The sequence below is a fragment of the Pteronotus mesoamericanus genome, unplaced genomic scaffold (assembly GCF_021234165.1).
Source record: "Pteronotus mesoamericanus isolate MK-2021 breed Mesoamerican mustached bat unplaced genomic scaffold, CSHL_Meso_final contig_37, whole genome shotgun sequence".
NCBI classification, from domain to species: Eukaryota; Metazoa; Chordata; class Mammalia; order Chiroptera; family Mormoopidae; genus Pteronotus; species Pteronotus mesoamericanus.
The window spans coordinates 2041112-2069109 of NW_026555144.1; the positions used below are offsets into that span (position 1 = coordinate 2041112).

The 27998-nt window shown below is 36.7% G+C and overlaps 1 protein-coding gene across 1 annotated transcript in view; it reads left to right on the top strand.

Annotated features, from left to right (window-relative positions):
• NRK (Nik related kinase) overlaps positions 1-26413 on the top strand; it is a 241434-nt gene extending 215021 nt beyond the window's left edge. Inside the window, 2 exon segments of the mRNA XM_054576925.1 lie at positions 24163-24302; positions 25929-26413. Coding sequence (XP_054432900.1) covers positions 24163-24302; positions 25929-26024 — 236 coding nt within the window. The 3' untranslated portion in view covers positions 26025-26413.
• The last annotated feature ends 1585 nt before the right edge of the window (positions 26414-27998 follow it).

Genomic DNA, 27998 nt, shown 5'->3' on the forward strand with positions numbered 1-27998 from the left:
ATTGAACTGAAAACCTCTTCGTATTTCTTCAAAAAGTTAAGAATTCACAGAGGATTTAAAACCATTTTAAGTGACTGGAGGTAAATGCTTACAATATATTTAATAGATTTGGGGCAGAAGAAACTGAAAATAATGAATCTATATCTAACTATTGCAGTGGTATCTTTTGATCAATTTATTAATCAGAAATTGGAATAAGAAAATTCAGTTCAAATGGGAAACTTAACAAACCCCTAGAAAAACAAAGCTGCTAGATAACCATAAGAATCCAAGGGATCTTAAAATACTACACAGCAGAAAGAACACAGGAGCTCCTACCCTTCTCAACAGCATGGATGGGACTGGAGAGCACTATGCAAAGTGAAATAAGTCAGGCGGTAAAAACCAAATGCCATATGATCTCACCTATTAGTGGAACCTAATCAACAAAACAAACAAGCAAGCAAAATACAACCAGGGACATTGAAATAAAGAACAAACTGACAGTGACCAGAGTGGGAGGGGGAGGGGATAACAGAAGAAAGGGAAGGGCCATCAAGCAACATGTATAAAGTACCCATGGACAAAACCAGAGGGGGTTAGGATTGAGGGTGGGAGGTGGGTATGGGTGGGTTGGGGGATGGTGGTGGGGGGAAAGAAGAGACAACTGTACTTAAACAGCAATAATAAAAAAGCCATCTGGTATAGCTCTTGTCCTTAGGACAACTTCTGACCTAAAACAAAAAAAAGATACTCTAGTCATTAATCTGAAAATCATCTTTTTTTTTCCATTTGAAAACCATTTTTTATAAGTAAAATAAATTATAGCACCATAAGAACATGACATTTTTGTTTAAGAGCATTTAGAAGGTATACTAAAGACTACAGTATAATACTGATGTTAAGGAAATAAATTACTCATTTTCCCAGTCTAAAAACAATTCCTTTGTTATTTAAAACTAACCTAGATCCAGATTTCCCCAACTTCTTACATTTTATTGAAATATATTAAAAGTGCCCTGGCTGGTGTGACTCAGTGGATTGAGTGTCAGCCTGCAAACGAAAGGGCCGCTGAATCGATTCCCAGTCAGGGCACATGGCTGGTTTGCGGGCCAGGTCCTCAGTAGGGGTAGCAGAGAGAAACACATTAATGTTTCTCTCCCTCGCTGTCTCCCTCCCTCCTGGTGTATAAAAATAAATAAATGAATACATAAATAAATAGGTAAATAAATAAATGTTTCAAAAAGAAATATATTAAATGTGTTCAGTAAAAAAACCATTTCTCTAGATGTTCAAAGTATTTATAGAAGCTTAACAATCACAGCAAATACCACTAAGCATTCCCACCCAAATAATTTGATTCCACCTCATAAATAGGCTAGCTCAGTAGCTAGGTTAAGTAGCAGATTAGTGTGTTTCAAAATTAAGTTAGAAATTATGTAATGCCATATGAAGTATGGACTTGATTCAACAAGAAACCTGTGCATTAAGTTTAGAAATTTTTGCTCTTTATCGTTCTTCACAAAAATTCAATTTTAATGGCATATTGATATAGGTGAGAAATTCAAAAACAGAAAGACAAAATCTATTACTTGTACCCATCACTCAGACTATGGATTCCCTTTACTTCCCTTATATTTGCAGTGATTTTAATTCTAGTCTAAAATTTGACATATAAAGTCTTCTTTTAGGAGAATATTGTCTCAATAAAATATTATTATAATTGAGTTAAATTTGTACATCAGTTTCTTATGCAGAAATATCTTTTATTATTAAAATACAGCTGTCTCCATTTTCCTCCCACCACTAACCCCTGCTCTACATATCTCCACCTCCCACTCTGGATCCTACATTGTTTGGCTATGTCCGTTTCCTTGATACATGTTCTTTGATGACCATTCCCCTTATTTCCTCCATTACCCCTCTCCCCCAACCCCTCTAGTTACAGTTTATTTTTTATTTCAGTGTTCCTGGTTCTATTTTACTCATTTGTCTGTTTTGTTGATTAGATTCCACTTATACTTGAGATCGTATGGTATTTGTCATTCACCACCTGGTTTATTTCACTTGCCATAATGCTCTCCAAATCAATCCATGCTGCTCCAAAGAGGAGGAGATTATTCTTTCTATCTGCTGCATAGCATTCCACTGGGTAAATGTACCACAGTTTTTTGATCTACTTATTTACCAATGGACACTAAGGTTGCTTCCAACACTTGGCTATTGATAATTGTGCTGCTAGGAACATTGGGGTGCACAGTTTCTTTTGTATGGGTGTTTCAGGACTTTTGGAGTATAATTCCAGCAGTGGAATTGTTGGGAAAAAAGGCAGCTCCATTTTTAGATTTCTGAGGAAATTCCATGCTGTTTTTCAAGGTGGCTGCATCAGTCTGCATTCCCTCAAAAATTGTAATAGGGTTGCCTTTTCTCCACAACGTTGCCAGCACTTGTTTGTTGATTTATTAATTATGGCCATTCTGACTGATGTGAAGTGGTATCTTGTGTGGTTTTAATTTGAATCTCTCTTATAGTTAGTGAGGCTAAATGTACCTTCATATGTTTCTGGACCCTCTGTATGTCCTCCTTGGAGAAGTGTCTGTTCAGGTCCTTTGCCAGTTTTTTAATTGGGTTGTTTGTCTTCCTGGAGTGAAATCATGTGAGTTCTTTATATACATAGTAGATCAAACTGTTGTGCAGAACTTGGCCAGGTGGTGCACAGGCCTGAGGGCTGAATACAGAATGAAAGTCACAGATTGCAGATCCCTGGCTAAAGGGGATGCAGAGTGGTCTACAGACACTTCAGGGGATATTGGAGATGGGGGTTTTGGGAGAAAACTGACACAGTAGATGGTGAGATCGTGGTGCTGACTCCTCAAACATACAGCAGCGGCCATCTTGCTCGGGGAGACCATGCCCCCTGAGCAGCAGCAGCAGCATGAAAGACACAATAACCCCGCCCAAAGGAGAGAATCTGCCACAACCTGTGGTGCCTAAGCCTGGCTGCTGAGTGCAGAGTGATTAGATTAACAATTGAAAGACACAGGAACAGAGAGTAGATTCCTAGTAGTCTCCAAAGACTGCCTAATATGAGGCAGGACCAACAGCTGAGATCATCAGAGGAAGCTCCAGAAAGAAAAAACTACAGCCTCCTACCAGAGAAGTTCACACCAAAAAGTCAGAAAGTCAAGACAAACCAGTATAAAAAGCAGAAATAAAAAAGAAGAGTCTCAGAAATAATGGGAAGATAAAGAAACAACCCCGAATCAAAGGTAAAGGAGGACTCCCCACAATGAGAACTAAGTGAAATAGAGGCAAGTAAACTATCAGATATTTAGTTCAAAACAATGGTTTTAAGAAATCTCAGTGAGTTAAGTAAGCACAAAGAGATTACCAAAAACTACAGAGAAACTAAGGGGTACTTACTGCAAAATATGTCAGCAAGAAAAATGACATAGAAAATGTCAATAGAGGAAAGAGGAAATGAAGAAAACAATTTCTGAATAGAAGAACACACTAGAAGCAATCAAAAGCGGGCTATATGAAGCAGAGGATCGAATCAGTGAGCTGGAGGACAAGGTAGAAAAAAGATCCCAGAAATAGCAAGACAATGAAAAAAGACTCAGGAAGAATGAAGAGACATTTAGGGAAATGCAGGACAACCTGAAATGTAATAATATCCATATAATAGGGTTACCAGAAGGAGAAGAAGAGGAGGAAGGGATAGAGAATCTCTTTGAAAAAGTAATGATGGAAACATTCTTAATTGGAGGAGATTAAAAGACACCCAGATCAGTAAGCACAGAGGGACCCTTTCAACAGGAACTCAATGGGGCCAACTCCAGGACACATCATCATTAAAATGGCGAATATCAAAGACAAAAAGAGAATCCTAAAGGCAGAAAGGGGGTAATAGGTATTAACATACAAGGGGATCCCAACAGTTTTAGCTGCTGACTTTTCAAGAGAAACACTACAAGCCAGAAGGGAGTGACAAGAAATATTCCAAGTAATGAAAAGCAAAGGCCTGCAACCAAGACTTATCTACTGAATAAGGCTCTCAATTAAACAGGAAAGTGAACTAAGGATTTTCCCAGACAAAAGAAGGCTAAAAGAATACATCTCCACCAAAGGAGCATTGCAAGAGATGCTAAAGGGACTGATTTAAGAAGAGGAAGAAAAAGAGTGAGAAAGAGAGGATCACAGATACAAAGGGGAAAAATGAATAAGTACCTACCAATAATAACTTTAAATGTAAATTGATTAAATGATCCAGTCAAAAGACGGAGGGTACCTGATTGGATAAGAACACATGACCCACAGATATGCTGCCTGTAAGAGACCCACCTCAGGACAAAGGACGTACACAGACTGAAAGTAAAGGGATGGAAAAAATATTCCAAGAAAATGGACAGAAAAAAAAAAAAAGCAGGGGGAGCAATACTTATATCAGAGAAAATAGATCTCAAAGCAGAGTTAATAAAAAGAGACCCAGAAGGATACTTTATACTACTCAAAGGAAGAATCCATCAAGAAGACATAAACATTGTAAAACTATATGTACCCACCATAGGAGCACCAAAGTATATAAGGAAAATCATGGAAGACTTCAGGAAAGACATAGACATCAACACATTTATAATAGGGGATTTCAACAGCCCACTGTCAACAATGGATAGATCGTTCAAACAAAATATCAACACAAAGATATTGTAGAACTGATCAACGCATTAGACACAGTGGACTTAACTGACATATAGAGAACATTTCATCGCAAAGAAACAAATTACACATTCTTTTCAAAACCACATGGAGAGAATCAAGATGGCGGAGGAGTGAGTAGAAGTCACACTGATCTCATCCCAGGACCAACCTGGAATTACAACTAAATTGTGGAGAAATCACCTGAAACAAACAACTGAACAATAGCAAGAGAGGAGCCTTGGAGCCTCGGAGACAGAAGAATCGGCTTTAGCACAATCTAACTGGTAAGGAATGCAGTACAGACCTGAGAAGATGGGCGGGGTGCCCACAGGTGGCAGCACCAGACGGATATTAAAACGGCCAGTTGGATCCTCCTGAGAAGAGCGGGGTTTAATCAAAAGCAGGGATCTCTAGCCCACAACACCAGAGCCCAAAAAGTACACAGAAAACAGCCAGCTGAGAAAAGTGACAGGGTTGCTCTCCCCCAGAGACAGGTGGCTGCAGATGCAAAGAACTTTTAAAAGGACCAACGCGTACATTTTTATTTATAGCCACTTACTGTGGTCTCCAGCAAAGACAGGCGAAGAGTAGGCAAGAGACGCCTGAGGAGAGACTGAGGAAGGAGGCTTTGGGGAGAGAACTGAGACTTGCTGGTGGGACCTCGGAGCTGACTCATCCCCCATGAGGCACAAGCCATCTTGCTAAGGCAGAGACCACTCCCCCTGAGCAGCACTAGTGTCAAAGGACCCAATAGCCCCATGCCCTGTTGGGATTTCACCCTACCCTGTGCTGTATAAGCTGCCTGCTGAGTGCAGAAGGACAGCCAAAGACAGTAGATTTCTCATTAAAGGGGGCACAGAGAGGTCTGGAGATACTTGAAGAGAGACTGGAGATGGAGATTTTGGGGAGAGAATGGAGAGAGTAGCCAGCAGGATCCCAGTGTGGAATCCTCCCCCATATGGCAGCAGCAGGAGAGGACCCAATAAACCATCCCCAGGAGGGACTCTGCCCCAACCTGTGCTGTCTGAGTCGGCCTGCTGAGTGCATAGTGAATAGTTTAAGAACTGAAGGAGACAGACACAAACACTACATTACTGCAAATCTCAAACAGCCTGCCTAACATCAGACAGGGTCAACATTTGACATCATCAGAGGTAGATCCAGAAGTAAAAACAGCTGTCTCCAAACATAGAAGTTCACACCACAAAGTCAGGAAATGAAGGCAGATCAACTTAAGAAGCAGAAGCAAAAGAAAAGAGCCTTACAAATAATGGAAAGACAAAGAAATAAGCTCCAGTCGAAGGGAAAGGAGGAATCCTCAGAAAGAGAACAAAATCAAAGAGAGGCAAGTCAACTATCAGATATTGAGTTCTAAACAATGGTTCTAAGGAAGCTCAATGAACTCAGTAAGCTCAGAGAGAATTACAAAAAAAAAAAAAATACAAGGAAACTACGAGGAATCTACTACAAACTATATCAGCATGAAAAAGGACATAGATACTATCAATAAGAGACAAGAGGAAACAAAGAATACAATTTCTGAATTGAAGAACACAGCAGAAGGAATCACAAGCAGGTTAGATGAAGCTGAGGACCAAATCAGTGAGCTGGAAGTCAAAGTAGAAAAAGGCTCCAAGAAAGAGCAAGAAAATGAAAAAAAGACTCAAAAGGAATGAAGAGGCATTGAGGGAAATGTAGGACAACCTGAAATGTAATAATATCCATATAATAGGGATTCCTGAAGGAGAAGAAGAGGAGGAAGGGATAGAGAACCTGTTTGAAAAAGTCATGATGGAAAACTTCACTAATCGGAGGAGAGAAAGAGTCACACAGGTCCGGGAAGCACAGAGTGCCCCATTCAAGAGGAACCCAATGAGGCCCACTCCAAGGAACATCATCATTAAAATGGAAAATGTCAAAGACAAACACAGAATCCTAAAGCAAGCAAGACAGAAAGAGATAATAACATATAAGGGAGCCTCGATATAGCTAGCATCTGACTTCTCAACAGAAACACTGCAAGCCATAAGGGAGTGGCAAGAAATATTCCAAGTCCAGGAAAGCAAAGGTCTACAACCAAGATTGCTCTACCAAGCAAAACTCTCAATTAAAATGGAAGGCGAAATAAGGAGTTTCTCAGACAAAAGAAGGATAAAATATACCTCCACAAAACCAGCACTGCAAAATATGCTAAAGGGACTGCTTTAAGATGAAGATAAAGTTTATATGAATACTCAGTTCCCTTCAGAGTTGCCAACAACTGATATTAACACTATTTTTAGTACTCATTAATCTGATTGTGACAATGATGTTATTTTAATTTTCCTTAACTATTTGTTGAAACTAAACTTGTTTTAGTATATATTTTTTAGCTATGTCTATTATTTAAAAAAAAACTTTAAATGATTTTTTGGTATTCTTATCCATTTATTGATTAAAGGTTTGTAGGCCATTTTTCCTTAAAAAAAAAAAAAGTATTAACCTTGTTTTACTTGTTTTAAATGTGTTGCAAATACTTTTCTATTCTATTCCTTGTCCTTTACTTTTGTATGTGTATATTACTATATAAATTCTTAATATACGCATATTGTCAATATTTACTTTATAGTTTCTAGGTTTGAATATTTTACTTCAGGTGATGAAATATATTAGTTCTATTTTCTTCTAAAACTCCTTAGAGTCTACATATTGATTTTTAACTCACCTGAATATATCTTATATAATGTGTGAAATAGGGCTCTATATTTGTTTCATTTCAAGTAATAGTGGTCCACACACCTTATTTGTTGAATAAACCTTATTTTACCCATTGATTTGAAATATCAACTTAATCATTTATTATATTGTTATACATATATACATTTGTCTCTAGAATGCTCATTATATTTCATTGATCTACTTGATTATTTCTGTGCTGGTGCCATGTTGGTTGGATTGCTGAGACTTTATAATAGTTTTAAACTTTTTAAATATATTATAATTAACTTTGACATTTAAAGAAATAAGTAACATCAATCTGCATTTAAGAAGAATGTTATAGAGATAGATGGAACTCCTACCTTTTGTGACAGCATAGATGGAAGTGGAGAATATTAAGCTAAGTGAAATAAGCCATTTGATGAAAGACAAATGCCATATGATCTCACCTTTAAGTGGACTCTATTCAACAAAATAAACTATTGGGCAAAATAAACCACAGGCACAGAAACATGGAGCAGACTGAAAGAGACCAGAAGGGAGGGGAAAAGAAGAGGAAGGGACTAGACCAAGAACATATATGAATGACCCATGGAAATGAACAACACAGTGGGAATTGATTGTGGGAGTGGGGTGAGGGTGTGGGATGTGTGCAGGGGGGTAAAGGGATAAAAATTGAGACAACTGTAATAGAATAAATATGATTTATACATTTTTAAAAAATAAATAAATAATAAAAGCACGTGAAACATTTTCAAAGATACATCACATGATAGGACACACTATAAGCCTCAATAAATTCAAGAAACTTTACATCATAACAAGCACTTTCTCAGACCTCAGGGGCTTGAAACTGGAAACCAACCTCAAGGAATGGACTCAAAAACATTCAAAGTCATGGAGACTGAATAGCATGGTAATGAATCCTATGGAACACAGCAAAGGCAGTCCTGAGAAGGAAGTTCATAACAATACAGGCCTACTTAAGAAAGATAGAAACAGTTCAAACAAATGGCCTAACCCTAGATTTCAGGAACTGGATACAGAGCAACAATCTAAGCCCAGAGCATGTAGAAGGGAAGAAATAATCAAGATCAGAGCAGCTAAATAACATAAAGACTAAAAGAACAATTCAAAGGATCAGCAAATCCAGTAGATGGTTCTGTGAAAAGATGAACAAAGTCAACAAGGAATTAAGCAGACTCACCAAGAAAAAAAGGGAGAGGACCCAAATTAATATCAGAAATGAAAGAGGAGAAATAACAACTGATACCATTGAAATACAAAGGATTCCTAGATAGTACTATGCACAATAATATACCAAGAACTGTGAAAACCTTGATGGAATGGACAAATTTCTAGAAACATTTAACTTCCCAACACTGAATGGAGAAGAACACAAAGCCTGAACAGATCAATAACAGCTGGTGACATTGAAGCAGTAATCAAAAAACTCCCAGCACAAAAAAAAAGCCCTGGACCAAAAGGTTTCATTGGAGAATTTTACCAAACACTTAAGGAAGAGCTAACCTCTGTCCTCCTCAAACTATTCCAAAAAATCCAAGAAGAGAGAAGACATCCAAACTCTTTTTATCAGGCCAACATTGCCCTAATCCCAAAACCAGATAAAGACAAAACAAAGAAAGAAAACAGGCCAATATTATTGATGAACATAGATGTTAAAATCCTCAACAAAATATTAGCAATCTGCACCCAGCAATGCATTAAAAAGATTATCCACCATGATCAAGTGGGATTCATCCCAGGGATGCAAGGATGGTTGAATATTCATGAATCAATAAGCGTTATACATCATATAAACAAAAGGAAAGCCAAAAATCACATGATCATATCAATAGATGCAGAAAAAGCATTTGATAAGGTACAGCACCCATTTTTGAAAACAACACTCAGTTAAGTGAGAGTAAAGAGGGCATACCTAAACATAATAAAGGCCATATATTAAAAACTGACAGTCAACATCATACTCAATGGGCAACAATTAAAAGATTTCCCACTGAGATCAGGAACAAGAAGAGGTTCTCTGCTTTCACCACTTCTTTTCTACATTGTATTGGAAGTCTGAGCCACAGTAATCAAACAAGAAAAAGAAGTAAAATGCATCCAAAATGGAATGGAGGACGTGAATGTTTCATTCTTTGCAGATGACATGAGTGTACATAGGAAACCCCATAGAGTCCACCAAAATACTACTGACATAATAAGTGAATTTAGCAAAACAATGAGATAGAACGTCAACATTCAGAATTTGAAGGTATTTTTGTACAACAACAATGAAATATCAAAAGCAGAACTCAGGAAGAAAAATCACATTTGCTATATCAAGAAGAAAAATAAAATACCTAGGAATAAACTTAACCAAGGAGGCAAAAGACCTATACACAGAAATCTATACAACAGTGAAGAAAGAAATGAAGAACCACACAAATAAATGGAAGCATATACCGTGTTCATGGACTGGAAGAATTAACATCATCAAAATATTCATACCTAAAGCAATTTATAGATTCAACGCAATCCCTACTAAAATACCAATGACATATTTCACAGACTTAGAACAAACATTTCAAAATTTTATATGAAACCATAAACAACCACGAATAGCTGCAACAATTTTGAGAAAGAAGAACAAAGGAGGAGGAATCTCAATACCTGACATCAAACTATATTTCAAGGCCACTGTAGTCAAAACAGTCTGGTAGTGACATAAGAACAGACATATAGATCGATGCAACAGAATAGAAAACCTTGAAATAAACTCAAGCCTCTATGGTCAATTAATATTCAACAAAGGGAGCAAAAGCAAAAAATAGAAATAAAATAGCCTCTTCAACAAATGGTGTTGGGATAGTTTGACAGCTGTGTGGAAAAAAATTGAAATTGGGCCACCATTTTACACCCCCCCACACTCACACATACACACAAACTCAAGATGTATAAAAAGCTTCAATATAAGTTGCAACACCACAAAAGTCGAGAGGAGAACATAGGCAAGAAATTCTGAAATGTTCCTCACAGCAATATTTTCACCGATGTGTCCCATAGAGCAAAGGACATAAAGGAAAGGATAAAGAATGAAGGAACTTCTGCATGGCTAAAGAAAACATCAGCAAAATGAAAAGGGAACCAACCGTATGGGAAAATATATTTGCCAATAATACCTCAGACAGGGGTTTGGTCTCCAAAATATATAAAGAACTCATAGGACTCCACTCCAGGAAGACAAACAATCCAATTAAAAAATGGGTAATGGACCCTAACAGGCACTTCTCCAAGGAGGGCACAAACAAGGCCCAGAGACGTATGAAAGGATGCTCAGCATCACTAGCTATTATAGAGATTCAAAATAAAACCACACAAGATAAAACCACTTCACACCAGTCTGAATGTCTATAATTATTAAATCAACAAACAACTGCTGGAGAGGTTGTGGAGTAAAGGGAAACCTAGTACACTGTTGGTGGGAATGCAGACTCATGCAGCCACTGTGGAAACCGGTATGGAATTTCCTCAGAAAGCTAAAAATGGAACTGCCTTTTGACCGAGCATTTCCACTGCAGAGATTATACTCTAATAATAGCAAAATAGCAATTCAAAAGAACCTACTCGCCCCAATGTTCCTAGCAGCACAATTTTCCTAGCAGCAAACTAAGTGCCCATCATTAAATGAGTGGATCAAAGAACTCTGGTACATTTACTCGGTGGAATACTATGCAGCACAAAGAAAAGAAAAGAGAGGAGAAGAGAAAGAAAAGAAGAGAAAAAAGAAAAAGGAAGGAAGGAGAAAGGAAGGAAGGGAGGGAGGAAGGAAGGTAGGAATAAGAAAGAAGCAGGGAGGGAGGGAGCTACTATCCTTCATGACAGTATAGATGTAACTGGAGACCATTATGCTAAACGAAATAAGCCAATGGGGGAAAGACAAATTCCATAGTATCTCACCTATAAGTGGAATCTAATCAACAAAACAAACAAGCAGGAAAAATATAACCAGCAACATTGAAGAAAACAAAACAACAGTAACGAGAGGGAAAGAAGGAGGGGATAATGGAGTAAAGAAGGGTAAGTGTCATGTCAGAGAGCATGTATGAAGGACCCATGGACAAAGCCAAAGTGGGGAATGATTGAGGGCGGGAGATTGGGTTGGGTGCGGCAGGGGAAATTAGTGGTGGGGGGAGGTGGATACAAATGAATTTAAACTGTGAAAAAATAAAAATAAAAAAATCACTGTTAAGTGAAAAAAAAAAACTGAAATATCTAGTCCTCTGCCTTTGGGTGATGTCCTTATGACCATTTCACATATAGGCAACTAAGCTCCAAGTGGGTAAAAAGAGCACTTTGTTCAGTTTCAAATTCAAGTTCTTTCATAATACATAAATTATCCTAAACTATTCTTCAAACTCATCCTTCTATCTTAGCATGAATAATTGTAGTGGTAATAAAAATCATACTTTTTTATAACAATCATTTGAGATGTCTACCTTATTTTGACCTAAAATTGATTCCCTTCCTTACCTTGCTGATCCCAATCATGGTGCTAAAACTGGATAGTGGCCTTATCTGGTTGATTATTGTTTCAAGCTGGTCAGGAGCAGAATTTAATGGGAGGTACTTTGCGATACATTTTACTGTTCCTTATAAGCATATACAAAACAATAAAAACAACAGCAGCAACAACAACAAAAGAACCCTTGTCCAGGGATCATTGGCAAAAATATTGTCCAGTACAGTTGATTCCCTTTTCATTTTTGTGATGTTTTCTTTAGCCATGCGAAAGCTTTTTATTTCTATGAAGTCCTATTTGTTTATCCTTTCCTTTATGTCCCCTGCTCTAGGGGACATGTCAGTGAAAATATTTCTGCGTTGGGATATCTGAGAATTCCCTGCCTATGTTCTCCTCTAGGATTTTTGTGGTGTAGTGACTTATATTTAAGCCTTTTATTCATCTTGATTTTATTTTTATGGCTGGTGTAAGTACATGGTCGGGTTTCATTTTTTTGCTTGTAGCTGTCCAAATCTTCCAACACCGTTTGTTGAAGAAGCTATTTTAACTCCATTTATTCTTCTGCTCCCCTTGTTGAATATATTTATTGACCATAGAGACATGAGTTTATTTTTGGGCTCTCTTTTCTGTTCCATTGATCTATGTGTCTGTTCTTATGCCAGTACCAGACTGTTTTGATTACAGTGGCATTGCAAAATAGTTTGATATAAGGTATTGTGATCCCTCCTAATTTGTTATTTCTAAAACTTGCTGTGGCTATTCAGGGTCACTTATGTTTCCATTAAATTTTTGTAATGTTTGTTCTATATCTGTGAAATATGTCCTTGGTACTTTAAATAAGGTTTGTGCTGAATCAATAAATTTCTTTGGGCAGTATGAAAATTTTGATGATGTTCATTCTTCCAATCCTTGGACACAATATATTTATATGGAATATATAAATGGAATATATATTCCATTTATTTCTACCTCCTTGTTTTATTTTTAGCCATTTTATTTTTCTTGTTGCTATAGCAAATGTGATTTTTCTCTTGATTTCTGTTTCTGATATTTTGTTGTTGGTGCACAAATTCCTTTGAATTGTGAATATTGACTTTGTATCCTGCTTGATTGCCAAATTCACTTATAAGTTTGAGTAATGTTTTAGTGGGGTCTACAGGGCTTTCTATGTACACCATCATGTCATCTGGAAACAGTGACAGTTTTACTTCTTCCTTTTTAATTTGGATGACTTATATTTCTTTTTCTTGTCTGATTACTGTGGCTAGGACTTCCAATACTATGCTGAGTAGAAGTGGTGAAAGGAGGCATCCTTGTCTTATGCTTTATCTTAGTGGGAAAGCTTTTAGTATTTGCCCATTGAGTATGATGCTCACTATAGGTTTCTTGTATATGGCCTTTATTATGTTGAGGTATGTTCCTCCTCTCCCACTTCACTGACTGTGTTTATCATAAGTGGGTGGTGTACCTTATTAAATGTTTTTTCAGCATGTAGTGATATGATCATGTTATTTTTGTCTATCCTTTTGTTTATGTGATGTATTGTGTTTACTGATTTACGAATATTGCACCGTGCATGCATTCCTGGTATAAGTCTCACTTGATCATGATGTATGGTCTTTTTAATGTGTTGCTGGATGTGGTTTGCCAATATTTTATTGAGGATTTTAGTATCTTTCTTCTTCAATATTGACATGTTGTTTTCTTTCTTTCTTGAGTCTTTATTTGGTTTTAGGATTAGGATGATGGTGGCCTCACAAAAAGAGTATAGGTGTCTTCCATCTTCTTGGACTTTTTTGGAATTGTTTGAGAATGATAGGGGCTAACTCTTCCTTAAATATTTTATAAAATTTGCCTATAAAATTTGCAGTGCAGTGTTTTTGTGTTTTTGGAGTTCTTTTATTACTTCTTCGATTTCACCAGCTGTTATTGGTCTGTTCATGCTTCTGTTTTTTCTTCATTCACTTTTTGAAGATAATATTTTCCTAGATATTTGCCATTCCACCCAGGTATTCAAATTTCTTGGAATTTAGTTATTCACAGTAATTTCTTACAATCCTTTGGGTTTCTGTGTTATCAGTTGTAATCTCTCCTGCTTCATTTCTGATTTTATTTATTGGGGTCCTCCATCTATTTTTCTTGATGAGTCTACTTGAAGGCTTGTCAATTTTATTTATCTTTCCAAAGAACCATCTCCTCAATTTATTGATGCTTTTCATTGTTCCTTTAGTCTCTATGTGGTTTATTTCTGCTCTTATCTAGTTTATTTCCTTCCTTCTTTTCACTCTGGGCTTTGTTTGTTGGTGTTCCTCCAGTTCTTGTAGATTAAGGGATAGGTTACATATGTGAAGTAATTCTATCTTTTAGGTAGGCCTTTATCACTATGAACTTCCTTATCAGGACTGCCTTCTTTGTATCCTGTAGATTTTGGACTGTAGTTTATTTATTTTGGACTGTTTTGTGTTTATGTATTGTTTATTGACTTGTCAATATTATATAATGCTTGCATCCCTGGGCTGAATCCCACTCATAGTGTATGACTATGGTTTCCCAAACTTTTTAACTTCTTTCTTGATCTCATTATTAAAACATTCATTGTTTAATAGCATGCTATTTAATCTCCATGAATTTGAGTGTGTTTGAGTTTTTTCCTTGAATATGGTTTCTAGTTTCAGGTCCTTATGGTCTCAGAAAATGCTTGATATGATTTCAATTTGCTTGAATTTGTTGAGGTTTATTTTGTGTCTTATCATGTGGTCTATCTTGAAAAAATACTCCATGTGCATTTGAAAAGAATGTATATTTTTCTTCTTTGAGATAAAAAATTTTATGTGTGTGTGTGTGTGTGTGTGTGCAATCAGTTAAGTCCATTTGACCTAGGACATTGTTTAATGCTGCAATATCCTTGTTGATATTTTTTCAAATGTAGAAATAATGTTTAATCTATTACAGTTGTCTCAATTTTTACCCCTTTAACCCCCTCCACCCATCCCACCCCCATCCCCCACTCCCAAAGTCAATTCCCACTCTGTTGTCCATGTCCATGGGTCATTCATACATGTTCTTTGTCTAGTCCCTTCCCCTCCTTTCTACCACTGTCCTCTTTCCCCATGCCCTCTGGTCACTTTCAGTCTGCTCCATGTTTCTGTGCCTGTGGTTTATTTTGCCCAATAGTTTATTTTGTTGAATAGAGTCCACTTATAGGTGACATCATATGTTATTTGTCTTTCATAAACTGGCTTATTTAACTCAGCTTAATATTCTCTGCTTCCATCCATGTGGTCACAAAAGATAGGAGTTCCATCTCTCTCTCACTTTCTTTCTTTCTTGAATGAAGATTGATTTTATTTATTTTTTAAATGTCAAAGTTAAGTATAAAATATTTAAAAAGTTTAAAACCATTACAAAGTCTCAGCAATTCAACCAATACATCAGCAGAGAAATAATCAAATAGATCAATGAAATACAATGAGCATTCTAGAGACAAATGTATATATCTGTCTAACAATATAATATATGATTAAATTGTTATTTCAGATCAATGGGTAATATAAGGCTTATTCAACAAATAAGGTGCATGGACCACTATTACTTGAAATAAAACAAATATAGAGCCCTATTTCACACATTATAAAAGAAATATTCAAGTGAGTTAAAAATCAATATGTAGACTCTAAGGAGTTTTAGAAGACTATAGAACTAATATTTTTCATGACCTGAAATAAAATATTCAAACCCAGAAGCTATAAAGTAAATATTGACAGTATGACAATATTAAACTTTTAACTATATAGTAATATACATATAAAAATTTAAAGGACAAGGAATATAAAAGTATTGGCAACACACTTAAAACATGGTTAATAGTTTGTCTTTTTCTTTTCAGGGAAAAAAGTTCTACAGTCCTGTAATCAATAAATGGATAAAGAATACCAAAAAGTCATTTAAAGCATTTTTTTAAATAATAAAAATAGGCAAGAAATATACTGAAACATGTTTAGCTTCAACAAATAGTAAAGGAACAATTAACATAAGATCATTTTCAAAATCAGGTTAAGGAGTATTAAAAATATTGATAATATCAAGTATTGGCAACTCTGAAAGGAACTGGGTATTCATGGAAATGTTTTCTTCATCTTAAAGCAGTCCCTTTAGCATATTTTGCAGTGCTGGTTTGGTGGAGATGTATTCTTTTAGCATTCTTTGTCTGGGAAACTCCATATTTTGCCTTACATTTTAATTGAGATCCTTGCTCGGTAGAGCATCCTTGGTTGCAGGCCTTTGCTTTCCATGACATGGAATATTTCTCACCTCTCCTTTCTGGCTTGCAGTGTTTCTGTTGAGAAGTCAACTGTTAGCCATATTGGGGCTCCCTTAAAAGTTACTACTTCTTTCTCCCTTGCTGCCTTTAGGGTTCTCTCTTTGTCTTTGATATTTGCCATTTTAATGGTGATGTGTCTTGGAGTGGGCCTCATTGGGTTCCTCTATAATTGGACCCTCTGTGCTTCCTGGACTTGGTGACTTTTTCTCTCCTCAAATTAGGGAAGTTTTCCATCATTACTTTTTCAAACAGGTTCTCCATCCATTCCTTATCATCGCCTCCTTCTACTATCCCTATTATGTGGATATTATTACATTTCAGGCTGTCCTGCATTTCCCGAAATGCCTCTTCATTCTTTTTGAATCTTTTTTTCATTTTCTTGCTCTTTCTGGGAGCCTTTTTCTACCTTGTCCTCCAGCTCGCTGATTCAGTCCTCGGCTTCATCTAGCCTGCTTTGGATTCCTTCTACTCTGTTCTTCAATTCAGAAATTGTATACTTCGTTTCCTCTTATCTCTTGTTGATAGTTTCTATGTCCTTTTTCAGGCTGATATAGTTTGCAGTAAGTTCCTCGTAGTTTCTCTGTAGCTTTTTGTAATTCACTCTGAGCTTACTGAGTTCATTGAGCTTCTTTAGAACTGTTGTTTGGAACTCAGTATCTGATAGTTTACTTGCCTCTATTTCATTTAGTTCTTTTTGTGGATATTCCTCCTTTCCCTTCGAGTGAGGCATATTTCTTTGTCTTCCCTTTTTTGTGAGACTCTTCTCTTTTGTTTCTGCTTCTTAAATTGATCTGTCTTGATTTCCTGACGTTATTATGTGACCTTCTACAGTTGAAGACCGCTGTTTTTACTTTCTGGATCTGCCTCTGATGATGTCAGATGTTGACCCTGTCTGACCTTAGGCAGTCTGCTCGAGACTTCCTGTAATCTACTGTTTGTGGCTGTCTCCTCCAGCTGTTAATGTATTCACTCCACATTCAGCAGGCCACCTTAGATAGCTCAAGGCGGGGCGGTGTCCCTCCTGTGGGCATGGTTATTGGATCCTCGCACACCGCTGCTGTAAGGCAAAGAATCTGCACTGGGATCCCACCGGCTACTCTCTTCATTCTCTCCCCAAAGCCTCTGTCCCCAGTCTCTCCTCAAGTGTCTCCAGACCTCTTTCCACCCCCTTTATCCAGTGATCTACTGTCTATGGATGTCCCTCTGCACTCAGCAGGCAGCTTAGACAGCATGGGATGAGGGTAGAATCTCACTAGGGGTAAGGCTATTGGGTCCTTGGACGCTAGTGCGACTCAGTGGGAGTAGTCTTTGCCTAAGCAAGATGGCTGCTGCTGCTTTGGGGATGAGTCAGCACCGAGATCCTGCTGGCTACCCTCTCAGTTCTCTCCCCAAAGCCTCCTTCCCCAGTCTCTCCTCAGGTGTCTCTAGCCCACTCGGCCCCCGCCTTTGCCAGAGACCAGGGTAAGTAGCTGCAAATAAAAATTTTGCATTGACCCTTTAGAAAGCTCTTTGTGTCCCCAGCCACCTGTCTCTGGGAGAGAGCAACCCTGCCACTTTTTGCAGCTGGCTGTTTTCTGTGTACTTTTTGGGTTCTGGTGCTGTGGGCTAGAGATCCCTGCTTTTGGTTTAAATCCCGCTCTTTTTGGGTGGGGGATCCAACTGGCCATTTCAATATCCTTCTGGTGCTGCCACCTGTGGGTGCCCCACCCATCTTCTCAGGTCTGTACTACACTCCTTACCAGTTAGATTGTGCTAAAGGCGATTCTTCTGTCTCTGAGGTTAGAAGACTCCTCTCTCGCTATTGTTTAGTTGTTTGTTCCAGTTGATTTCTCCACAATTTAGTTGTAATTCCAGTTTGGTCCTGGGAGGGGGTCAGTTTGATTTCCACTCACTCCTCCACCATCTTGATTCTTGTTGTTGATATTTTGTTTGGAAGATATCTCCTTGTTGACAGTTGTGTGTTAAATTCCCTAAATGAAATTCTGTTGTTATCGATATCTTTTTGAAGTCCTCTAAGGTTTTCCGCATGTATTTGGGTGATCCTATGTTGGGTGCATATATGTTTATAATTTTTATGTCTTCTTGATGGATTCTTCCCTTGTGTATAATGAAGTGTCATTCTGTGTCTCTTTTTATGGCTTTTGTTTTGAAGTCTGTTTTGTCTGATATAAATATTGCTACCCCAGCCTTTTTTCCTGTCTATTTGCTTGGAATGTTTTTTTCCATCCCTTTACCTTCAGTGTTTGTAGGTCTTTATTTTTTTCTGTCATGAGTCTCTTTTAGGCATTGTATGTGCGGATCATGTTTTCTTATCCATTTGGCTACTCTATGTCTTATGACTGGAGCATTTAATCCATTTACATTTAAGGTTATTAATCATAGATACTTATTCATTTTTCCCTTTGTACCTGTGTTCCCCTCTCTCTCACTCTTTCTTCATCTCCTTAAAGCAGTCCCTTTAGCATATCTTACAGTGCTGGCTTGGTGGAGGTGTATTCTTTCAGCCTCTTTTGTCTGGGAAACTCTTTTGCCTTCTATTTTAATTGAGACCCTTGCTGGGTAGAGCAGTCTTGGTTGCAGGCCTTTGCTTTTCATTATTTGGAATATTTCTTGCCATTCTCTTCGGACTTGCAATTTGTCTGCTGAGAAATCAGCTGCTAGCATTTTCAAAGTTCCCTTTTATGTTACTTGTTCCTCCCTCGCTACTTCTAAGATCCTCTCTTTGTCTTTAAAACTGGGTATTTTCATTACGATGTATCTTGGATTGTGCTTTTTTTGGTTCATCTTTATTGGGACCTTCTGTGCTTCCTGATCTTTGTGGTTTTATACATCTCTAGGCTAGGGAAGTTTTCTGTCATTATATTTTCCAAACAGTGTTTCTGTCCTTGCTTCTGTTCCTCTGACTGTGGTATTCCTGTGATTAGAATGTTGTTGTGTTTCAAACTGACATGCAGTTTTCCTTAAGCTCTCTTTATGTATTCATATATATATATATTCATATTATATATATATATTCATATTATATATATTCATATTATATATATATATAATATATATATATATATATATATATATATATAATCTTTTTTCATGCATATGATCTTCCTCGGTATTTCTTTCTAACTTGTCTTTCAGCTCACTAATTCTTTGCTTCATCGAGCCTGCTTGTAATTCCTTCTAGTGTACTTTTTATTTCAGAAATTTTATTCTTCATTTCTTCCTCGCCTTTGTTTATAGTTTCTATTTCCTTTTTCATACTGTTGTAGTTCCCACTCATTTCTTGTAGTTTTTAGTGAGTTCCTTGAACATCCTTACAACCATTCTTTTGAATTCGATATCTGATAGCATGTTTGCCTCCATTTCATTTAACTTTTTTACTGGGGAGTCCTCCATTCCTTTCAATTGCATGTTTTTTCTTTGTCTCCCCTTTTTAAGTAACTTTTTCTGGTTTGTTTCTGCTTTTTATGATGCTCTGCTTTGCTGGCTCTCTTTATAGGGTGAACTTCTGTGGTAGGAGTTCTGTGGGACTCAGTGGTGCAATCTCTGTGATCTCCTTGTTTGGATGCTGTAGCGTTGCTCTTTCTTCCATTTTTGTGGGCTCTCTTGTTGCCTTGGGCTTTACCTGTTGGTGGCTCCTTTGTTGGTGGCTTCTCCCCTCCAGCAGGTTTACTGGTATTCCAAGTCCCACCTTATCTCATATGTGATCAGGAGCAGGGTGATGGCAAAATGGAATAGGACAGCTGGAGAGTGTTCTATGGGATTTACAGAACCAACAAGTAGAGAACAGATAGCATATCCTTTGGAGAAATACAGCAATAACCATGATATTTCACCTAGCTAGCCCATTTTTAGAAAAGGTTAAAAAGAGATAAGACTAATTTTTTAAAATATTTTATTTATATATTTTCCAATGGGAAAAAGTGGAGAAAGAGGGAGAGAAACATCAATGTGTGGTTGTCTCTTGCACCCCCATACTGGGTACCTGGCCCACAACCCAGGCATGTACCATGACTGGGAATATAACCAATGACCCTTTGGTTCACAGGCCGGTGCTCAATCCACTGAGCCACACCAGCCAGAGTGAGATAAGACACTCATTAAAATGGAAAAAGATTGTTAGGTGACTTTAGAAAGCAGAGCTGTTATGCAAGGTTAGATGGTGAGATACAGTGAGAGTAAGAGAAAGAAACTTGGCATAGTGTACAAGAGGGTAACGTTAACCACAATAGTAATAAAGCTCAGAAAGATGGCAAAATGACTTAAGACCAGGGAAGGTGCTGTGTAGGATTTGGAGTAACAATAATATGACAAGAAATATATAATCTGAGTAAAAAGAATAAAAATTAAAAGACTAAGAGTGGTGTGTAATTGCAATGTAAGTGAAGTGAGAGAAGAAAAAATTAAACTGCAATATGAAAAGGAGAATTAAAAAAAACATGAAATAATGAAGTGAAACAAAAAAGTCTAAATGTAAAAAAGAGAAATAAAAAAATAAAAAATAACAACAAAAAAGTGCAAGTTTTGCAGGATAGTAAAGTGAAATTTGACTCAGCTGTTGTTGTTAGCCTTCTGAATTCTTCTGGATTTGTCTTTGGTCTTATGACAGCTCCAGGTGTTCTTGTCTTACACTTTCAGAAAAGGAAGAAATGCCTCCTGCTGACTTTAATGTACCAAGCAGGTTCTGCTGCTCTTCCTGAATGTTGCAGGCAGAAGGGAGCTGAACTCTCTTTTTCCTTTCCTGTAGTTCCGGGAGGTTGGGGCTGGGTCTGGGCTACAATATTCACAGGATCCCAGTTTCAAGTCCATGCCCTCAGAGTGCTGTGCAGCCCACACTCTCCACCTCTTTAGGCAAGTGCCAATAATCCACCTCTTTGTGCAACCCTTTCATTAGTCCAGGGTTCCTTGAGTGGGAGCAAGCTGCACCCTTCCCTCTTCCCCTTTGTTGGCCTGTGTGCTGTGCACATGCAAAGTCCCTTCAGGGCAATTTAGCTCCCCTATTAAATTGTCTTTATGGGTGCTGCCACCTCTCTGAGCCCTTGCTGTCTGGTATGATCAATCCATAAGGCAGCCTGAGTGGGAGCAAATCACACCCCCACTTCCAGCCGCTGTATGCGAGAGGTCCTTGCACAGTGGCTGAGAGCCTTTTTTGAGCAAATTCCCCTTGATTGCAGTTGGTCATTCCTAACAAGCGCCCAGCTTTTCACACAGCCCAACTCTCTGACCAGTGCAGAGACTATCTGGGTTATGGCCAGTTGCGGCCCATCTCTTCTCCTATCTCCAGGTTTCACCTGGCTCCCCAGTTTTTCTGTTACTGTCCCAGCCGGTGACCATAGTCCCATCCAGGGTATGCTGCCGGTTGTGTGTATCTTACTGCATCTTTTTCTACCCAGTGACTTTAAGAATCAAGGTCTCTCCTGTTGTGGGTCTGTAACTTCCCCACTCTGGGAGAGCAGGGAGCCACTAAGTTATAATTACTGACCCAGCTCTCCTCCAAAGCTCCTGTGGCAGCCACAGTCTCTGGTGCAGGGCCCGAGGACCTTCCTGTCAACCTACAAAATCTTATCTTCCATTTTTAAATGTCAGCTGCAATCTTTGGCTTCGAAGCTTCACATTAACTGGGATTGTGTTGGCAATTCACTCTGTTCTTGGGAAGATTGGCTAGGTGTCCCAGTTGGGTTCATGAGCAAGTGGGTTCAGCTCCCACTTACTGCACCACCATCTCAAATGTTGAAATACTTTTAAATTGTAATATAAAAGGGAGCAATAAATAAATTCTTGGCAAGCTTAAGTTGAGAGATTCAAAATGGCTGACACTGCCTATGAAAATTCACTTTCATTAAATTTTAATAATTTTTTCATGAGTCTTTTTATGCATATTTAATGTACACGTATATAGGCCAGATACAGTGTGGTTTAAACAAATGTATCCTAGAACTTTTGAGAAAGATGAGGAAAAAATTTAAATGATATTGTAATTATATCAATGCCTAGTTTATTGCCTTTATGGTAGAATAAGATGAAAAGAAAAATTGAATTCTAATTTTAGTCATATTAATATGGGAATGAGGGCAACTTATTTTAGTGTTTTTTAGACTACTTTAACTTGACTCAAAATTTTGATACTATTTTAAGAGCAAGATTGTATGTATTTATGGAAATTGGTTTCTCCATCAAGTACATAAAGAGTACTCAAAAGTTAAACATTTAACAATAATACTACCTCCTGGGTCAAAAACACCTTACAGCACCAGCTGATTGTATGGATACTTATATAATTAGGTTTTCTGCTTTAAAGCAATTGCAATAATAATTACTGTCACCAAATAATATAAAACAGGTTATGCAAAATGAAAAGGAAGCCAACCATATGGGAAAATATATTTGCTAATGATACATCAGATAGAGGTTTGATCTCCAAAATATATAAAAAACTCACACGACTCCACTCCAAGAAGACAAATGATCCAATCATAAAATGGGCAAAGGACCTGGGCAGACGCTTTTCCAAGGAAGAGATACAGAGGGTCCAGAGACGTTTGAAAGGATGCTCAGTATCACTAGCCATCAGAGAAATGCAGATCAAAACCACAATGCGATACCAACTCACACCGGTCAGAATGGCCATCATAAACAGATTAACAAACAACAGGTGCAGGCAAGGCTGTGGGAAAAAGGAAAAACTAGTACATTGTTGGTGGGAATGAAGACTGGTGAAGACATTGTGGAAAGCAGTGTGGAATTTCCTCAAAAAGCTGAAAATGGAACAGCCTTTTGATCCAGTGATTCCCCTGCTGGGACTATACCCTAAGAATCCCAACAAGCCAATTCAAAAGAACCTATGCACCCCATTGTTCATAGCAGCACAATTGACAATAGCCAAATGTTGGAAGCAACCTAAATGCCCATCAGTAGATGACTGGATCAAAAAATTATGGTACATTTACCCAATGGAATACTAAGCAGCAGAAAGAGAAAAAGAACTACTACACTTCACGACAGCATGGATGGAACTAGAGAGCATTATGCTAAGTGAAATAAGCCAGGGGGAGAAAGACAAATACCATATGATCTCACCTATAAGCGGAACCTAACCAACAAAACAAAGATGCAAGGAAAATAAGACCAGCAACACTGAAAGAAAAAGAAACCAACAGACACAAGAGGGAAGGAGGGACGGGTGAGCGGTGGGGGCGGGGAAGGAAGGGAAGGGGCAAGTCAAGGAACATATAGCAAGGACTCATGGACAAAGCCAAAGTGGGGAAGGACTGAGGGAGGGAGAGTGGGCAGAGGGGCAGGGGAAAGTGGTAGGGGGAAAGTGGAGACATATGTATTTGGAAAAATAAATAAATTAATTTAAAAGTAAAAAAACAGGTTATGAAAGTTGAAGTATTGTAAAAATTTCTTGAGCAAGAGAAAGCATTAACAGCAGCAAATTAGCTTTAGTGTTCTTTATAACATAATAATGCATTGAATTGCATTAGAGTTGTTAATGTCACTATTTGAGCAAGTCATTTTTAAGTTTTAATTTTGAAAAGTTAGTTAGTTTTCCATGTGTGTTACTTGAACACAACTACAAACCCTTTTGGAATGCTGTAACTCAACTAGACTGTAAAATAAAGGATGGCTGTGGGTAAATTTGACTTTCTACCAACAGGGAAGAATTAACCCTCAGCTTTTTCTGTAGTAATAGGGAATATGAATGCCAAATTAATTTAGATATAATTATTTATTGTTAATTACAATTCTAAGAACAAATAGCTGGCTTTCACTCCATTGCTGAACAGCATAATGGTCAAATGACTGCATATAGAAAAAGGAAAAAAAAATGTTTTCTTGAACTGTAAAAGTCAGCTTCTTAATGACCAGATAATGACAGTGGTTATAATTTGTTATTACTGATAGAAATATTTTGTGTGTTTCTGATTTTTAATTTTTATTGTAGCTTATGAATGTACACAGCGAACTGCAGATTGGAGCCAAAAGACCATTGAAGTCCGCTCTTCACAATCGAGGCTTCTGGAAAGTGAATTGAAGCACAGATCAATGAAGAACCTGAGACTTCTGTGTACCCAAAGTGACAAGGTATAGCTTACACCCTCCAGTTAGAAAAAATAAAGCAAGCAATGAAAATTAAGTGAAGGAATTTATGTCCTTTTCCTTCTAACCATAAATATATTTATGCTATATTTCCAAAATTGTCATACTATTGATTTAAAAAAAAAACAATTTTGCATTTGGCAGTAGAAACATTGACTTGGTAAATGATAAGATTTTATTTCCAAAGAAACAATTTTCAGAAAAACTTAAAAATTCTAATTATGCCCTAAGCTTAGTCATTATTTTGTTTGATGCAAAATCCTTAGTTCTTTTCATGTGCATATTAGTATATTTTGAAACAGAATGCTTGAGTAAATCTACCTTTCACAGTTTTCAACATAACAATAATAGAAGGGAAAGTACTATGTTTGATTAACACCTAATTAGGTACTAGTGTTTGCACTAACTACTTTTAAAGCTGCATTTAATCTTCACACATGGGTATTATTATGTCCATTTTACAGGAATAAAAATAAAATTGCAATATAGCAACTATTTGTATAATGTGATCAGTTTTAACAACCAATTCAAGATAGTTTAGATGGAAAAATTCTTTGAATAAAAATCATTACACTCCTACATATTATGAGGAATAATGAGAAAAAATAATCTTAGAAGGACTAGGAAACGATCACGTATAGAAGAGATTGCAGGGGATTCCACTTTATATCAGAACAACAGTGGTAAAGCACCATGCATCAAGGAAAGGTACTAGTTTGCAATATAAAGAGATATAATGGCAAGAAGTGGTGTTTGAAGTCAAATAGACCTAAGATGCTGTCCTGGCTCTGCCACCTGACTAGGTGTAAGAACCTGGAATTTTGATTAACTTTTATGGGCCTTAGTTTCTTCATTTTCAAAATTAGAAATTAATAATTGCTTGTGGAACAATCCTGAAAATTAGTGGAAAAAAAATATATATATATATATAAAATCTCACAGATTACCTAGCACATAAAATGTATTAAGTCAAGGTTAACTGGTGTTATCACCATCAACATCCTTGTTGTCACAAAACCTTCTATGACTATCCATTGTGGATATTCAAAGACTTAATACTAACAAAAAACCTCGTGTTCTGTTCTAATTATCTTTATGGCACATACCATATTTACATGACATGTTTCTCTCTAAGTCAATCAGTTTAGCTCATATCAATCTACTGATGTCAGTGCATTGCACTGATAGAGAAAATTAAAATTACATCAAGTAGAAAATTTCATAACACTGATAACAATGGTGAACAACATCAAAATAACTTATTACCTCATATTATAAAATGGAAAGCCAAGTTGAATAACAGTAGATTTTTTTAAGGAAAGAAGAACTGTTAACCCAAACTAACCAAAAAGATTAGCAGATAAATGCCACCTATGAAAATCTAATTTTATTTAAATCATGTGAAGTGCCATTATATAGAATTTGGTAAAAGGTTGTTTTTAATATATAATTTAAACTATATATTATTTTATATATTTTTTTAATTTGAGAAAATCCTTTTCTGAAAAATATTATGGCTTAATATTTTAATTGGTTGATAAAGATAAATTGAAATTATAGCTGTACCTATCAACTAAGCATTTACTGTTGGTATCTTTCTTTCTTTTCAAGCTATTTTTTACCTCTACTCTGCGCAATCACCACAACCGGGTTTACTTTATGACCTTTGGAAAACTTGAAGAGCTCCAAAGCAACTATGGTATTTAAAAGGTTCCAGTGATTTATTACATTTACAAATATCATAAATATGCAATTTGCATCTTAAAATTTCTGAGATTAAATGAGTATTCAGTTTTATTATTAGGGAAAAATTAAATCAGATACTTCTAATATAGCACAGAATAGTTCTAATGAGAAATGGGGCTTTATATATAAAATTAACTATAACAAGCTCTATGTACTCCAGTGTCTTTTGCACAAACTTTGTAACTGTTAATGTGTATTCAAACATTTTTCTTTGTACAGTTTGGACAGTATCTATATTCAGAGTTTTATAACATGGAGTAAAGAAACCTGTAATGATGCAAGGAAAATAAGACCAGCAACACTGAAAGAGAAAAGAAACCAACAGAGACAAGAGGGAAGGAGGGAAGTGTGGGTGGGAGAAAAGGAAGGGAGAGGCAAGTCAAGAAACATATAGCAAGGAGTCATGGACAAAGCCAAAGTGGGGAAAGATTGAGGGAGGGAGGGGAGAGGGCGCAGGGGAAAGTGGTGGGGGGAAGGCGGAGACAAATGTATTTGAAAAAATAAATAATTTTTAAAAACCTGTAATGAGTTAGATTTCAAGCAGCTTTCAAAAGAATTGCCCCTGAATGAGGTTTTTTTAGAAAAAACAAATGTAACAACGAACCATATAGGAATTTTCAAAGTCATATAAAGAACTAAAGGTTAGATTATGAAATGGAAATAATAAGAACTATGCTATATACCAGACTAAGGCCTGCATGCTTGGAGAAAAGTACAATGATAAAGGGGGGAAAGCCACCCATTTTCTCATTGATCCGTGGCAGTTAATCCCACAGTTAGAGGCCAGCTGGGTTCTTTTCATGTTAAGTATGTTAAACTGGTTTCATCCCTATAAGAAGAAAGAAAACCTCAGATGCTTTATTTCCTTCAGAACTCCCAAAGATGTGCAATAGCTTGTGAAATCCACCAAATCATACACTTGCAAGCCTGAATACAGGACTAAACAACTATACACATGTACTTTAGAATTAGTTTGTTGTTGCTGTCATTGTTTTAATAGTTTAATGCAAGCATCAAAGTCTACCCCTAATAACACATTGGTCAATTTCTCAAAATTCTCATCTAGCCAATGGTGTGACCATCAGACATTAAATAATTTCCCAATCCGAGATTAAACTATAAAAAATTTCCCTTCAGTTATTAAAAATGTAACAAAAAACTTGAGGTGCTAAATTTTTTTATATCTCTATTTCTGTAAAATTGGAAATTAATCTAATAGTAATAAGTCCACATGTGGGAATTTAATGTTATAGGTAAAAAATGAAAAAAAAGAAAAAAATACAACTTTGATCAAATACCTAAATCCACAAATTTAGAGTACTGAAAATCATGCTAGTTTATCATCCCTATATGTTACAGATGCCATACATAAGTGGCTTTTGGTCACCTGTGGTAAATGCTAACCTGGTTAAAAGCATAATTTCTACATACCCATCCTCAAAGCATGGTTAGTTTTCTGGGGTAATAAAGAAACAACAGAACTACCACAAAGTATACCTCAGTATAATTCCTCTAGTCTGCTTCTAAAATCTGAAGATAATGCTAGTGGGATCATAATTTTCAAACTACCTGGTTAACCAAAATGCAAAAGCAGCTGTCTATTTGTGATTTCATGATAGCACATTATTTTCTTTGCATCTTAGTGCCTGGAATGATGATTTGGGTTTTCCTAACAACTTATATCAAGAGTTTAGTAGCTCAATAATGAGAATCCAGCAGAACCTGAATCTGTGAATTTTTTTTAAAAAATGTATTTGAAAAAAATAAATTAAAATAAAATTTAAAAAAATTAAAAAAGCTCTCATTACATGAAAAAGAAAAATAAATAAATAAAAATAAAAAATGTGATTCACATTATTGTTACTGTGATACAATAATGTGATCCTAAAACTGGCTTATTCTTGAGTGTTTACAACTTGAATGACTTTTTAAATG